Source organism: Etheostoma cragini, chromosome 5, assembly GCF_013103735.1.
Source record: "Etheostoma cragini isolate CJK2018 chromosome 5, CSU_Ecrag_1.0, whole genome shotgun sequence".
In the NCBI taxonomy this organism is placed as follows: Eukaryota; Metazoa; Chordata; class Actinopteri; order Perciformes; family Percidae; genus Etheostoma; species Etheostoma cragini.
In genome coordinates, this window is record NC_048411.1 from 29,389,888 (window position 1) to 29,407,493 (window position 17,606).

The 17,606-nt window shown below is 41.4% G+C and overlaps 2 protein-coding genes across 2 annotated transcripts in view; one reads left to right on the top strand and one right to left on the bottom strand.

Annotated features, from left to right (window-relative positions):
• Positions 1–17,606, top strand: part of kansl3 (KAT8 regulatory NSL complex subunit 3) — a 340,892-nt gene that overhangs the window by 229,570 nt on the left and 93,716 nt on the right. The window lies entirely within an intron of this gene.
• Positions 7,371–17,606, bottom strand: part of LOC117944264 (phosphatidylethanolamine-binding protein 4) — a 75,263-nt gene continuing 65,027 nt past the window's right edge. The window contains exon 7 of the mRNA XM_034870922.1: positions 7,371–7,536. Within this exon, the coding sequence (XP_034726813.1) occupies positions 7,445–7,536 (92 nt within the window). The 3' untranslated portion in view covers positions 7,371–7,444. The remainder of the gene's footprint in view (positions 7,537–17,606) is intronic.

The following is a 17,606-nucleotide window of genomic DNA, read 5'->3' on the forward strand; positions in this document are numbered from 1 at the left end:
CCCCCCCCCCCCAAAAAAAGAAATTAGTTTAATAAGACATGAAACTAAAAAAAGAGCTGGAAATCTCCATATTTGAGAGTTTTGAGAAAACAGCATTTCCTGTAATTTTCTACATGAAACATTGCTCAGGAAAGATGACTGGATACGTGCTCCTGCTCTTGGTGAACGTGCACGCGCTGTGTGCACGCACTGTGTGCCGGGCTGGTGTATTGCAGAACACTTGTTCCGCCTCCCTTTCATGCAACAACCCTTGACAAAGCGAGTAATTGACGGAGGTAATCGCTTGTAAATATTGCGAGGCGCGTAGTAAATCCGCAGGCTTGCATTGACTTGGAGCCCAAGTGACCGCTTAAGTGGAAACTCCATATAAGGCAGTGTCCGGCCACGCCCCTTCTGTCTGTATTTGGACATGTGAGTTCCGGGTGAAGTAGAAGTGGAAAAGTGATCAGGAAGCCACAGAGATGACAGTGGACGAAGCGTCATGGCTCACTTTTTTTTTTTTTTTTTTTTACCATTTTGCCAACTTGTGAAAACAAAAAAATGTATGGGCCTCAAACAGTTGTTTGTGAAAAATATCCCCTTTTATGATTCGGCTTGTTACACAAACAGGTTAAGAATAACTCACAGCTTTCGGGGTCATCCGAGTTTAGGGACTTTGCTGAGCACTTGATCTTGTTCTGCTGTTGCTGCGTGGTGGAAGAAGTACTCAGATCCTATCCCTAAATACTCTGGTACTAGTAAAAGTCCTGCATTGAAAATGTTACTTCAGTAAAAGTCTGTGGGTGTCATTAGGAGAATGTAGTTAAAGTATTAAAAGTACTCAATGCAGAAACATCCTGCCATTGTAGAGAGTATAAAGGATCCAACCAGATATGTTTAATGGTCTCATCATCTCAGCTGGGCTAGTAGGCCGTTTCATTTATAATAAAAACATCAGATTTTAAAAACTACATTATTATTATTGTCTTGTGTGCAAAAAATCATAATTTTTGAAGAAACTTGTAATCTGTCAGATGAATGTAGTCGAGTAAAAAGTACAATATTTCTTTCTGAAATGTAGCGGAGTAGAAGTAGAAAGTGGCATGAAAAGAAAAGACTCCAGTAAAGTACAAGTAGGCTACCGCAATATGTTGTACTTCAGTGCAGTAGGTGAGTTAATGTACTTAGTTACATTCCACCAGTGTGTGTAGCTGTGACAAAGTAAAACCCGCAGGCCAGGGGCGTCAGACTGGAGGGGGGAAGGGGACTGAGTACCCGGGGCCGTCATGTGAGGAGGTAGAAGGAATAGCTGTGGATGTGTGTGTGTGTGTGTGTGTGTGTGTGTGTGTTCCTGATGCAGGCCTTTGCAAAAACTCCCAGAAAACAATTTGAATGAAATGTCAGTGCCTGGATGTTCAGACCTGAGGAGTGAATGGTACCTCAATGAAGCAGAAGAGGAAACAGAGTGTGGGAGCATTAGTCTGAATCATGCTCTGTGTTCAGGGGGCTTACACACACACACACACACACACACACACACACACACACACACACAGCAGCCATGCAGCGATGTCTTGTGTCTCTCTAAGACACGCAAGTCCCCCACGTGTGTGTCTCTGTGGGTTTTATGCGTTGCTGCTAACTATCGGTTTACTCCATTATCGATTCATCTGCTGATAATTTTCCCGATCAATCGTTCTATAAAATAAATTTGAAATGGTAAAAAAAATGTCCATCTCAGTTGGTCAAAGTGATGTCTTTAAATTTCTTGTTTTGTCAGTCCAAAACCCAAATATGTTCAGTTTAATTATGATAAAAAACAGAAAATAAGCTTTCTTTCTGCCATTTTTGCATTAATAATTACTTTGAATATTTTTCTAGTCATAGGTGTCATTTATGGGGGGAAGGGGGGGGGGGTTACATACAATCAATTTACAATCCCCCAAAAACTATTATTATTTCATTGACATCATTAACCATAACTTGATGCAGAAAGAAAGCAGGAAATTAAGTGTTTGATGTGCTCAAATATTCAATTTGACACCCCCCCCCCCCCAAAATAAAAAGCGTACGCCCCTTTTCTAGCGATCGACTAATCGATCAGTCCAGAGATCTTTAACAGGGGGTCCAGGACCCCTAGGGGGTCTTCAGACTTGCTGCATGGGGGCCACCAAATTAGTGTTCGATGTCTAAAAAGACAACAGACATTAACATGAATCCAACATATTATTAGTAAAGGATTCAGTTTGATGTACATAACTTTTATTATGTACATCAAACATTTATTGTGCAACATTTTAACATTAAACCATGACGAAATGTTAATATGGCAACAGTTATTATTTTAACAGCTTAGTTTTGGATGCACTAAACAAAAAGCTGTGTGTGAAGGCTTTAGGCCACCCTACATGTTATTGTAGGCCCAGTTTTTACATTATATACGTGTATGGTAAGGGTAAGGGGGCCCTGCTCCGTCTCTTTATCCCCTAAGGGGTCCTTGGCCTAAAACACACTGAAGACCCCCGGATTAGGCTACCGATCGTTGCAGCTCCAGATTTTTGTGCAGAGTCCTCTCAGATTTAGCGTGTCTTCTTGCTCAATCAACTGCAATGATCCTGATTCCAAATTCAACCCTCTCTCTTGTTTTTGACCAAAGATAGATTCTCTCTGGTGACTCCATCATCGGCCTCACACTGACTCACTCCCTCCCTGTGTCGCTTTTTAGCCCAGTGGTCAGGTCAAAAGGCACTGCAGGTTCAAATACTTCGTCTTATGTTGGGTAAAGGTTGGATGATGGATGATGTCTATGTGACAACGTACAGCTGAGGTCAAGCCTTATTTGGTCATTGATTTAGGGATTGAGATTTTCTGTCCATGTTTTAAGTGACTGCAATCTAACTGAAAATCTATTTTCTATAATGTATGTCAAGAGGCTGTTTATGTCGGGTCACATAACTATTTGTAAAAAGACAAACATACTTTTAATGTGACAAGGCAGGTCTGGACCTCTTATTAAAAGTTTAATGAATGAATATTACAATGTTCACTGATGAAATACTCTCTGAACCAACTTTAACAACAAATAACACATCTATGGTGAATGTGTTAAATTAATTTCTTAATTGTTCACAATAAAGCCGAGAATGTATATATATATACACTTGGTTTAAACTAAATAACCCGAATGCCTGACAGCGTACTGTATTGCAGAACAATGCGGTGACCTCGTAAATTACACATAAAGAATATTATAGGCTAACAAAAGGAAGTATTTATAGCGGGGTTATTGCATTACATTGTCTGGTGTTTGTTCCTGTTATTTTGTCCAGCTCATGAAGTTGCACAGGTTGATCAACGCACGTCTTTTTATAGACTTGTTCTGTTTATGCTTACACACATTTTACAGTGTGTGGGTGTGTGTGTGACACACACACACACGCACACACTGTAAAATGGGTATTTGAGTAGTAGTTGATGTGATGTAATGTTTTGAGGGATTTGCGTTGAGTTTTGTGAGTTAGTGGTGGTCGTCTCCTTTTGAGGTTTTCATCAACTTGCATTTACAGCCCGCTCCTTTAACGCGCAATTCTCACTTCAATAAAAATGGATGAGTTAAGTTTTGCAATGTATACGTTGCTTCTGATTTAGACACGTCCGCTTTCCCCCTGGACAAACACGCCTCAGTGGGGGACACCGTAGAAGAAAGACAAAAAGATATTTACACTTTAAAAAAAACGCTCTAGTTCACGCTAAGTGCGTAGATTCTGTCTCCCCCATGAGGAATTCAAAGTAATGACAACAACAGTGTCAGTGCGTCCACATGATACAAGGCTTCCATGATCGAGCGCATACCTAGTAGCCAAGGAGGATACGGAGGATTAAAAAAACATGGCAGACTCTTCAGAAGAGGTCGTTATCTTCACTCGAGTTCCCCTTCTAGCCACAACCATGGCTCAGCGGTAAGACAGCAAGTTTAATGCAAGCTAAAATCACACATTCTGCTTAAATAATGTATTATATTCAACATGAAATGAAATTAATTAGTATGTATTTAGTCTTTTGAGGTAAAGCACTTTGAGTTCAGGTGTAATGACAGGTGCTTCATAAAGCACAATGCCAGTTGTTGTGGCAGATCCATGGAAAAGGATGCCTCAACTGTCGCGTGTTACCGATGCAAACACGAGAGGATCCCCCCAGGCCGAGGACAGCGTCCTATGGCGTGTCTCCTCGGGGAAAGCTTTTGTTATTTTCCTCGGCCTATTTCCTCGACTGTTACCTGGGTCACATGGGGCGGTGTTTAGATCTCTTTGACTGCAGCGGCACGCTGGCTCCTTTGCATACAGGGATCCACATGGAAGCTGGTTTTAAAGCAGAGTGGAAAACTCCCCAGGCACTGTGGATACATAGTCAAATTAGTTTGGGTTTTTCCAGGCTTCATGGGGAGGACTACAATGGTTGCAGTTAGTTAGAGATCTGGAAAGATACAAATGTTCCTGATCACACCAAGAGAAACGGTGCATCCTTTATTGTATTTTGTATTTCCTTTGTAATGTGTATGTGTACACTGCAGCATGACATGACATATTATAGTTAATCGGGCTGACCAATCTAGCAGTAAGGATTCTCTAGTCTAGTAAGTACATAATCTGCAAAAAGACCTTGTATCTTCAACAGCCTTTCATATCAGATGACCAGCATCACACTTTAAAGTACAGCTATAAAGATTATTCCATTTAGTTGTCAACTATTAAACTAATATTCAATCATTTTGAATAATCGGCCAAACGTTTTGAATTTTCTTTTTTAAGAAAGCCAGCTTCTAAGATGTGAATACTTTCAACAAGACGTTTAAAGGACGTCATCTTGGGCTAAGGGAAACACCGATCGGGACACAATCTGTTGATTAATTTCTAGATTAATGTATTGGATCTCTAAAATGTTATTGTTTTCCAAAAAAGTCCAAGATGACATCCTCAAATGTCTCGTTTTGTCCACAACTCAAAGATATTCATTTTACTGTCACAGAAGATAGAAGAGACTAGAAGATATTCACATTTAAGAAGGCATAAACAGAGGATTTTGACCTTTTATCCATCACAAAAGACTCAAACCGATTAATTGCTTATCAAAATAGCTGGCTATTAAAATAACAATAACTAATCGATTAATCTTTGTAAATGTAAATGTGCTGTATTTATATAGCGCTTTTCCAGTCTTAACAACTGCTCAAAGCGCTTTTTTTTTTACATCTACAGGAAACATTCACCATTCACACACATTCATACACTGTGGCCGGAGCTGCCGTACAAGGTGCCACCTGCTCATCAGATACACACTCACACACATTCACACTCCGATGCGCAGCACCGGGGGCAACTTGGGGTTCAGTGCCTTGCCCAAGGACACTTCGACAATGACTGCAGGGGCGGGGATCGAACCACAAACCTTCCGATTGGCAGGCAACCGCTCTACCACTGAGCCACAGCCGCCCCTAATCTTTGCAGCTCTACGCAGAGCCAGACCAGTGTGGTGGGGTCAAACGCACAGTGTGCAAAGTGGCCAGCAGCTGAACGGTTGACGTGCATTGAACAGATGTCACACTCAAATCCATCTCGCCACCGCTCGCAACAAGCGCTGAACTTCAGGAAGTCTCCGGTGAACTGAATCTTCCGCAGCAGCGTGCAAAAAATGGAGCATCGAATGGAGACTCAAGTCATCATGCATATTAAATCACGTTGTGCCGGTTAGGCGATTGAATTGATTATACAAATTCCTTTTAATTAACGTAAGTTTGAATAAATTAAGGAAATATTAAATGCCTTTCACATGTCATCAGGGGACGTGAGAATTTATTTATTTTTATCAGAGAAGGCAATATACTGTGCACCGTTAAACTACAGCTGTCAGTTTTTCTTAATCACAATATTTTAACTCCAACTCTCCTGACATTTGGAGTAAAAATAAACACATTCAAGGAAGCCGAGTGGCAAAGCCCAGCTGTTTTGGCAGGATATCTCCGAGATATAAAGGAGAGAAAAATAAATGCACAGTGTATTTGGAAGTACACATTTTGGCATTTCAATGGTGTACTGATGGATTCAAGTAGGTGGTTTTTGGAAGAATGCTCTCCCACTTGGCATGCCTCACAATGAGTGTAGAATTAGGCTCCACTTGCCAATTGTTTAAAAAATGTGATTTCATAAGTCAAATAAGATGGGTAAATTATAGGTCAAGAGCGATATTCCAACTGACGGATACTTAACATTTTGTTCAAAAGCAATGAATTGTCTGACTAACTGTGTGTGTGTGTGTTTGCATTGTTTTGGGTTGTTTTTGTTTGTGGACGCGGCTGCTTTGACCGCTAAGTCGGGGAAGCAAACAAAGCAGATGCAGGACAATTTGATCAATGATCTCCCAGAGTTCATAGGGAGGGCACATAGGGGTTTACCAAGGCTGGCTTAACCACCAAAGGAACAAAAACCTCCATTACCTACTCCTGCCTAGCCCACTGATGAGACACCAAATTAGGGTCAATGAACCCACCAACTAAAGATTGATCATCAGAACATCAAAGTCCCACATGTAAATCCAGCCTTTTCCAGACATCGGGGGTATTGATACAAACCCCTCCCAGAGGAGAGTTGCTGGTTAGAAACCAATACTCCTCATGTGGGGGCACTCTGACCCACCCTCTCTACAAAGACCCGTGGAGTCTGGAAAAGTATCTCCTCGTGAAAGGGTTGAAAAGTTTATCCGCACCATCCTCTACAGACCTGGCAGGTAGGGCCTCTTACGCAACTGTTCAAAGTTCAACGCGGGTTCAAACCTCCCAAAGTTACATTCAAGGACACCAACGTGTGTTAGAGCAGCTTTTCCTCTGAAAAAAACAAAACAGAAAGAGAAACAATCAAAGGACCTGAAAGTGCCTTAATGTTTCCAACTGCGGTGAGAGTGGTCAATGGAAATATGATAAACAATTTCACAAACAGCAAGTTCCCGTTTACCCGACACACCCCATGCCCTGCGGCCCCTCCCCCCTGTCCTGTCACTCTACAGAGTATTTTGGTTCAAGTTCCACTGCGGCATCCGGCTGTGTTGCGGTCTCGGTTTCACCTCCCACTTCCTTTTTTTGGCCCTGACGTGTTTCCGCTCCTGAATTAGAATAAACTCTTTCCACACCAAGTTGTGATATCAGGCCGTCTTCTTTCTCTTGTCGACAGTGTTTGGAAACTAATAAGAAATCCCCAGTGAGGTCAAAATCTATCTCCCAAATCCTTCGCTCCAGACCCCGAGACAGAGATAAAGAGCAACATCAAAACCAAGCAGCGTGTGTAACACAAAGAGGAAATCTTTTTCTAACTCAGCGATAAGACAGAAGCAAAAAGAGCTGACCTGGTGCAAGGGGAACATTTTTATTTGATATTCTTGTACTGACAGATTCTTCTTTCAGGCGTCTGAGCATCCTTCAGGCTTTGTAGTTTTGGGTGAGAAACTGCACCGTGGCAACCGGCTCTCCCAGATCAAACCTTGTGATGAAGGCCCAAAGATCCCATTTAGCTGTGGGAGCAGGATGACACATCAAAAACAACATGTATTAGTATTTAAATGTATTTAGAAGGGACCTTTCCTTAAAGGGTGATTTGGTGTTTTTCAATCTGGACCCTGTTTTCATATGCATTGGTGTCTAAATGGATAATGTGAATACAATCTTGGAAACTGGTCCAGTATTAAGCGAGAACACTGTAACGGGCAGCCGTGAACCGGGCTGCAATGTCCTATCATCATATAGTACAAATGTACACCATAAGTTCAGTTTTTTGCCGCTGACAGGCTCAAAATGTATTGTTCTAAATGACAACATTATGCAAAGGATCCCTGCAGAGATTTTTTCCTTTTTGTTTAAGAGTACAATCTTTTTTTTTTTTTACTGGAAACCGCTCCCAAATCACCATCACCAAACCCACCAGACTCCATTTAATTAATCTGTACTTTTAGCGTGTATAGAAAAAGCATAATAACATATGTTAATGGTAAATTAAGGCGTTATTTCAACCAAACCAGAGTGGTGATTGTTGGAACAGTGGAAAGACGAACCAAGACAGCTGTTAATAGTTTTATTTAATTTCTGTTAACTTTGAATGAAATGTGTTATACGATGATAAAATTACTGTTTATTTAAATACAGAGTCTTGTGGGTTTGGTGATGCCAAAATGTCGTCAGACACTTAGAATAAAAATCGGAGTCTGTCAACGGCAAAAACAGAACTTATAGTGGACGGAAATTGAAGGTGCGCAATTGCCCATTAACGTTACATTGCAGCTTGTCTCGCTTAATTCTGGGCACATTTCAGAGGGAATTGTTCCCATCAGTTGCTTATCCTTAAGATAATTAGGAAAATAGGTTCCAGGTTGAAAAAAGTCTAAGTCACCCTTTAAAACACAGATAGATCCAAATAAGTAAGCAGTTTAACCTCACACGTTTATTAGACAACATGTTTTTATCCTGATTATGAGTTATTATGAGTGCAATCTCTAGTGCATTACATGAGTGTTTCTCGTGACCGCTCGGTTTAAGGGATCTGAGGCCTAACTGAGCAGCACATGGCTCTGGGATGTGAGTCACTGAGAACAGCACTGCTGAAAATAAAACATGTTGCTGTAATGATGGAGGTGGGAACGCAAGGACGTATTGGCAAGAAGATATGATTCAATCGCCTGGCCTGTTTTTTCTCTTCCCTCCTCTTTTAAACAAACACCAGACGGCCATCCGGCTGGTATGACAATATCACTTCTTAAATTTTGACAACCACTGATGCCCTGCAGCTTCCCCTGCCTTTACAAAACAAAAAAAGACAAATTCACCATTATGATTCCAAGGCAACAAAGCCCTGTGTGCTTAAAACTTGTAAACTTCCAACAGATTCTAGAGCGAGCGAGTGTCTGTCCATCTGCGTCTTCACATGTCTGAGTGTACATACGACAATGCCGTGCTCCACAATCTAGGGAATGGCTGACATTCTGGTATTTCCGTATGTGGAGCAACTACATTAACAGCTGCTCAACAATAGCGTAGGAAAGTTAATCTTTTGAAAAGAGACTATTATAACAGTTCATATCTGTAGAGAGAATGGTCTCCCAGTCTGACACTGCCTGCGTAGAAACGTTACTGGTATTCAACTCTCGCTGAAAGCTGCTTTACAGGCATTCACGGGGGCTGTTTCCTCCATCAGGGGGACACATTTTGTGTCCTGCAGCATCACAAACAAGATCTGGGAGAAGAAATACACTACGAGTACATTTAAAAAATTGCAAATAATCATCAATTAACTGTGGACAATCAAGGGATTTGTTGCAATTTCGTATTTAAATCAACTGACGGCCCTATTTTCAACACAAAGTGACAGTTACTCTACTATCTGTGGGCTCCTGTGGGCTCATGCACCCTTCCTGATGCTCACTACATCTTTAGCTTATGAAACTGACACCTCTAATCGCTGTGCCTGGGTTTGCCATGAGGTCAGGTCATGGTCTGAGCTCAGCTGGGGAAGATGATGAATAATAACCAGGAGATGAGCAGATGAGTACCCGAATTCTGCCAGGTCCCCTCTGCGAATGAGGATTGCCTGCAGAAAGGGCTTCGATAATCAAGCAAGGGCAATGGAGTCAAGTGACCTGCCTGTACGATAGGGCATGGCCCCGGTGGCCCCTCTGGCCTGTGCTTCAGTGGGAGATAATGCACCGCCTCTGCAGATCCCCAAACTCCCCTGCAAGGTCCCTCACCCTTTAAGGAGAGCTGAGGGGTGAGGCAACAAATTTTGCACTGAATATAGGGATATAGCCCATGAGTCAGGAGGCAGATTTGACTCATAACAGTCATTCATAATAGCATAGACTGAAAGAATTATGTACATAGCATAGTGAAGTCACCCATTGTTTTTTTTTACACCTTATGTGACAACTTTTATCGTCATATAAGGGTAGAAAGTGAAGCTGCGGAGGATGCAGCTAAGCCACGGTCGTTTATGGTTGCAATGGCGCTGTGCTAAACTAAACGCTAAAGAGGGAAAGTGGTAGAAGGTTTTAAACCCTTCTGGAGCAAGTCATCCAGCGTAGATTTACCGGCATGTTAACATGGACCTCCAGCTACTGCCGCTATTCATCTGCATGTAGAACAGAAAAAAAACAAAAAGGCAAACATCCCCTCAAGTAAGCAGCTAATTCTAGCGGTAGCTATCTAGGTTGGTGGGCAGAAAGCTGAACAAGACATTTCCAGGTAACAAAAATGTTCCAGTTAACTTTAATGAGGTGAACACACACAGTAAGAGGGTCACAGTTTAAGATGAAAACACGGACAACACCCAAAAACAAGGCAGGTCCTAAAGCCTCCCTTGTTTTATCGTCTATTTTAAACTAGCGATTGAGGACATAAACTCATTAGGGAAATGTTTACTGAGGTAATAAATCAAGGGACAAGTACTAATTTTATCGTCTTTTTTAATTGTATTTTTTGGTGCATTTTGAGGCTCTTTTTTTTACAGGACAGATGAAAACACAAAAGGGGAGAGAAAGGGGGCATGACATGCAGCAAAGGGCCGCAGGCCGGTAGGGAACTCAAAATTAGATAGAACGCAGGTTTAAGGGAATTCAGCTTTGGCTTCACTTTTCAGGCCCGTAAGCTTTGTCCATTATTTTTACAGTCTATGTTTAATAGCAAAACTTTCTCCTTCCCTTTTCATAAGGGAAAGAGAAAGGCCCTGTATTACAGTACTTTTAGACAACATTTTGGGGAATGTCACACTAAAGATTATTTTCTTGTAGACTTCCGATCAGACAGCGAGTCAAAACCAGGCGCTGCTTGTAATGCTTTACACACATAATCCTGTCTTAAGCTGTGCAATCACTGGGCGCAATCCAAAGTGAGGTAAATTCACAATATCGGGTGCTATGACGCTGACTGGTACCCTGCAAAAGCCTGGACTTACAAGTGACCTTAAAATAGGCTGGTATCTGTTTGTAGCGCGGAGACGTGTTTCTGCCTCTCCCATCTGCCTGCTCATGGAAAGGACAGATAGTGTGGGACCCGAGGGCGATGTTAAAGTCTTCCTGCCTACCCTTTTGTTTCCACCTTGCTTCTCCGTCTGGGTATGGCAGGAAGATCGGAACTGCTGTGAGGTGACACAGAGCTGCTACATTTAGTGGTGTGGGCGGTGTCCCTGTTAAACCTCTTACGGTGTCCCGAAAAATACTCAAAACCAAGTGATGCGGGCTTCAGCGCAGTAGAGTGAGAGGAGTCATATCAGGGTAAGAGCTTTACTGAGCTTTACCATGTAACATTCACAGTCATAATAATGCTATCCTTACAACACGAGGGGGGATTCTTTGCAGACTTTGGGGGTCAGGGGTCAGCAGAACGGTGCCTCTGGAGGGTCTTCCTCAGAGAGGAGTCAGAGGCTGCTGATGGACCAGTTTTTTGAGGAATGATACCAAACATCCTGCAGTCAGTATAGCAGCCTGCATTGCAGAGCTGCAAGATTAATCACTATTAAATTAATCAACATTACTATTTTGATTTTCAAAGAATTGTTTGAGTCCTTTTTCATTAAAAAAATTTAAAAATGTCTGATTCCAGCTTGTTGAATGGGAAAATTTTCTACTCCTCTGTGACAGTAAACTGAATTTCTTTGACTTGTGGACAAAACAAGACATTTGCGGACGTCATCGGGGGTGTTGGGGAGCAGTGATTGACCATTTTCAGACATTTTATAGACTACTAATCAAGAACATAATCAACAAATATGATCAAATATAAAAAAAATCACTAGTTGACTGTACTGTTACCAGCCGCAACAGTGACGCTGGTATTGGTTTCACCTTGTGAGTCTCAGTGTGTGTGTGTGAATATGTGTGTGTGAGATTGTGTGAGAGTGTGTGTGTCTTGTCAAGCGAAATGTGGTCCTGGAGAAACCCACTGTAGCAGGAACTACCACAGAGGCAGTTTTAAGTACTTTGCCAGCTGTTTTTATGTCTAAGGACAGATTTTGTCACAGTGTTACCGCAAGATGCAGTCATTAAAACTTCAGATCAAAATTAAAACCGAAGATGAGCCCTGGAAGATGGTCTCTAGTTATTAAATGGGGTCACCTTGCCAGGGACTATAATATTCTTAAAACGATATGTTGCATGTTAAATTATCTTCTTTAAATATAAATAGATTTTTATGGAAAATAAATGACCAACACAATTAATTCATTATCATAATAGTTGCTTATTAGTTTTCTGCTCCATTTTTAATATTGATTAGTTATTACAATTTGAGAAAATAGTAAAATTGCCCATTGTTATTTCCTACAGTTGGACGTAACATCATTGCATTTCATGTTTTATTATTTAGCATCATGTATGAAGAAAAGAAACCAATCTAGAAGCTGTAACTATGTAATATTTGGCATTTTTGTAAATTAATTCATGTAAATAATCTATCTGTGGATCGACTTATTTTTTCATCTCTACTTTGATTGTTCATTTAAGCAGTGGCTACACTATGTGAAGCTATATATTCATGGGGGGAGTTGAGGAAAAATCTAGAAACTTATCTCAAACCCAATTAGCGAAAAAAAACAACAACAAAAAAGCCAAAATTCAAAATGTCAAAGTGTTGCTTTAAGGCAGCCGACTCCTGGCTGAAACTCAGGCCTGCTGTAGCAACCAAATCCTGGCTCTGTTGACTCCACGCAGCTCTGATTAATGGTAGAGGCTGTGGGTGGGTGGTAGACATGGATCTGCCCATTACCACACTGCAACATTGCAAATGGCTTCAATTACTGTGGAGTGTGCTGAGCTGGCAGTAGGGGCTCTAGGAGGCAAGATGAGCAACGCGCACCATCCAGCAGCTAACTCCACTATGATCCGTTCATTCACACAACACGATGGCCGTGTACATCCCCGGCCTTGCAGTGTACTACGAAAAACTGGAGGGAAAAAACAGACGAGAACTGATGCACTCTTTTTATTTTCAGCTTTAATTTTCAGCCAGTAATTCTGATGATAGTCATCGGGTAATCTTTACCGTTTTTGTTTCTGATAAATGAGAAAGTTGAGGTTGCATTCAGGGGACGGGGGACTGGATGTGTGAACGGTAGGGCTGGGTACTGAATACAATACTTTTTGGGCACTGACCAAATTGCCTCCTTATTACTGAGTATCAAAAACTGCCACGTTATTCAAAACCAAAGGAGTAAATCTCATCAGCGTCAGTGAGCCAATAGGTATGCAGCATGCTTCTACCAAGATCTAACATTGCTGCTGATTGGCTGTCTAACATAACGGTACACATTGTAGAGAAACGCAAGAAAAACTTTATGTCACGCACAGAGACGGGGCTCACTTTATAGGAGCTGAGAAATTTAAAAAAGATGTGTGCTGTAATGTGTAATGTTGTTTTAATTTTTGTTATAAAAGGATTTTATAAAATTGGTATGGAAAAAAGTTTTGTTCAGGAACCGGTGTTGAAGTCACGTTACTGGTATATTGAACAATTCCCAGCCCTGGTGAACAGTGCAAACCATAAAAAGATGAACAACGCATACACACTTCGTCCCACTGTGCAAAATATCCCGGATACAGGCGCCCCTTCTCGTAATGCACTGACCGGACACTCCTCCTCTTCTTTTAAAAGGTAAATAGTCATGTAAATTGTAATTGTAATTTATTTCTCACTATCCGACTAAGTATTGTATATACATACATTTATATAGTTCAATGTTCGCCGTTTCTGCAGCTTCCTCGCCCGCTATATTCACAAGTTTGAAAATACGTTGGTGGCCCTCTAGCTTCCGCTCTGTAGCAAAGATAGATAGGTAGATAGATAGATAGATAGATACATAGATAGATAGATAGATAGATAGATAGATACATAGATAGATAGATAGATAGATAGATAGATAGATAGATAGATAGATAGATAGATAGATACATAGATAGATAGATAGATAGATAGATAGATAGATAGATAGATAGATAGATAGATAGATACATAGATAGATAGATAGATACATACATAGATAGATAGATGTTTATTGATCCCAAGAAAAATGGGAAATTCCGGTGTTACAGCAGCAAAATCAGTAACAAAGCACAGAATATAAATATAAATGAAATACTAGGAAAAATATACATACATACAATATACATGAAATAATAATATGAATAAGATGGCAACCACTGAGAGTGAGTAGTGTCCATCGTTCAATACTCAGTGTTATGATTGTCTTGAGTGCAGCAGCCTGGTACTTGTAGTGCAGCATTTAGCAATACTTTGCTTGCATGGACGCGTTATGCACACAAAATAGCAAGCGTAAGTACAGAAGTGCACGATTTGAGACACAGCATAAGTCTGTATGTATGTAGTAATTGGGCAAGGAGCCGCGGTATTAAAGTCCCGCCCACATATTTGCGAGGCAATCCTTGCTGTCAATCATGATGTTTCAACCCATTTTTATAGCATCAAATAATTAATAAAAACCAAACTGATCAGAAAAATAAACACTCAGCGTGTTCAAGCATCAACTACCTAAAATGTCAGGATTTTTTTAGTTTGGGCCATGTCCATTTGCTTAAATGGTGCGGGCGTGGTTTATGACCTGTATTACAGCCGCCAGCCACCAGGGGGCGATCCAGATATTTGGGCTTCACTTTTAAAAGTCTATGTATTAATCCCTGGTGCAAACTACTGTGCAGTCTGAAACAACACTAGATGAACTCTCTGAAGGCCTCTGTTTCCCTACCACGGAAACAACAACACTGCTTCGCTTGACAAACTGACTTGGCGGCACTAAAACTGTAGCAGGACATATTGACGGCTTGCCAAGTGGCTGACAAGTATCACGAGGGCCTGTGTGCCCACGCCTGCCCCCGACCCTGGCACAGGGGCAGCCTCCAGTCAGGGGACAGCCTTCCTGAGCCAGAGCGAAGGGGATTCCCTACGATCACGCCCCTGTGCCCGGTGCCAAGAGCGCAGCCCCCCTGTAGTTCCTTGTGTAACAAACCAGCTGTCTCCATCAGTTCACTGACCCACATTCATAACCTTATCGCATGAGGCACGGCAGACTCCCACGGTTCCGCAAAACAGCCCTACTCCACCTCTCATTGTTCACCCCTGGACCACTCAAGTGATGATCAGAGATGAAAAGAAAAAAAGACGACAAATTTGCGATGAAATTGAGTCAATGACTGCGCTACTGGAAGTGGAAAACGATCATTAGGAGTCTCCCACCCACGACTAAATGCTCTCCCTTCGCAAATCACATCAATTAATGTCACGGGCTATAAAAAATGCTCTCTGTGTCATACCACATGGAGGGAGGACAGACGCTAATAAGTGAACATACTTAACGGAGGAGGTGGGGAGACATGGGATTCCCTCCGTTCCTCTTGTCTGTGAGTGAGTAGAGCTCTCATGGCTAAGTGAAGGCCATCAATAATATAGCAGGTACACCCCTGAATTCAACCAAACCATATTATCTGTAAAATTGATTTTCTTTTCTAGTCACAAACCATGACTAGGATTATTTTTCTTAATCTGTTGCGCTGTGTCTATTTCCATTATTACTTGTCCTCTCTAGAATTGACCCATTGAATGAGACATTTGATTATCCAAGAGTGAATTTCTTAATTTAATTTCCCTTGAATAGGGAGAACAGTTTGCAGGAGAGAGGAAGTGCAACAGCGGGAGTTAAACTCATCCAGTAGATTAAGGATGGGTGGATCCACTCAGTTCAATCGCTTCATAATGTGTGGGCAACTACTGTATTGGAGCTGGGTGCAGACAACAAGTATGCTCCAGTTTGTTTTGCACAAAAATATACAAAAATATTCTAAATGGCAGGCTATTATTCATGCTACTATTTCTTCAGCTTAACAAGTTCTGACACAATAAGGGAACACCTTAACAATATCTCCCCAATTGTGAGTTTGGATATGAAAAATACTCCAAAGTACATCTCTTCTGACATTTCTCTTTCCATACGTGTGAACATCAAACAGACGTGAGCCTAATGGGCCGGGATGGTTTGCTGACATAGCTGTCAAAACTTCAAACAGCAGAGACTGGCAGCTTCACTCATTCACGGCCGCAGTGCTTGAAGTTTCATACCGCCCTGATCTCCCCTCAAATCACCGGCTGTGACCCGAGTAGAACCGACAGACGGGCACGCCTCCTGCGAGGTGCCGTACTCTACCTCCAAGTGCAGTTTCTGCAGGGGGAGGAAAAGTCAGAAAACTTCAACTATGAAGAAAACAATAACTCTGCTTTCTGCAAGACAAACAGTGTTGTCTTTTGGGAGACAAACTAGCTATTAACTATCACCTGGCCTACTTCATCTATCAACCTGGTTATAAGTTAACCACCGTTCATGTGCACTGACATGGCTGATAAGGTTGTCAGATTTTAGCGGGAGGCTAACCAGACGTGGTCGGGCAGACATGTGCAGGTGTGCGTGGGAGCCAACAATACTTGTCTTGACCCTGCAGGCTTTAAAACTGCAGCAGACGTACTCACTAACCTCATTAACATTTCCCTTGTTAAGTTCAAGCACTTGGAGACAATGATTATTTTTAAAACAACTCCAAATATTTAGATTAAATGTTCATAATTGTAGATGAAGTAAGTGGAATGAGGTGTCCTGAGAAAACAAAAACCTGGGCTTAAAGGTGTTTAGATGTCTGGCTGGAGTGTCTCGGGACATTTTATAATAAATCAAATTACTAATAATAGCAACTAATAATACCAAATAAGGTAAGGTTTCACCCTGAAAAAAGGATTACGCCTACTCAAACAAAACAAGGCAATACCTAAATCAATTTATAAAATGGGTAGCTCAAATAAAGCTACGTGGTTCTTAGTTGTCATATAATAACCATATGCAGAGGCTAATATAAGCCGTTCATTTGCACACACACTGCCATGACACAGAGCTAAAAATTGGCTATTATCCCTTCTCTCTTTAAAGCCACCAGACTCCACAGATAAAAACAGCAATTTCACCTCGCATGAAACGGGAGATGTTGGTCTACTTCCTTCTTGATTAGTTGATGTGTTTGTGTTATTGTGTGCCTTTCTTTAGCATTAAGCAAAAAAAGTCTGTGCTAGCTTCTGGTAAAAGGCTAACTTTACCTGCGCTGCGTTCCATTGCAACCTCATCGGTACAGTTTGGGCAAACAGCCTGCCTAGGAGGGCCTATTTTATTGCAAGCATGCCTGATAAAAATCAATTTAAATTGGAACGTGACTATAACTTTCATATTGGATCTCATGGTCGAGTCGGTCCAAACACCGCCCTGTAGCTGCGATACAATCACAACATACCACGGCCTGTTGAGAGCTATTGCTTAAATAATGTTGACAACATCCTACTGTATGTCAAAAAATAGAATACTCTATTTGCTTATTCTTACAAAAAGACCTGCAGTAGCCTATCAAGGTACCTTGAAACCCTATAATGTGGCTCATTTGAAAAGAAATGTTTGAGTCTGAATCTTTGTATTGTTGCTTTAACAGCTACAGTGGGTACGGAAAGTATTCAGACCCCTTTAAATTTTTCACTCTTTGTTTCATTGCAGCCATTTTCCAAA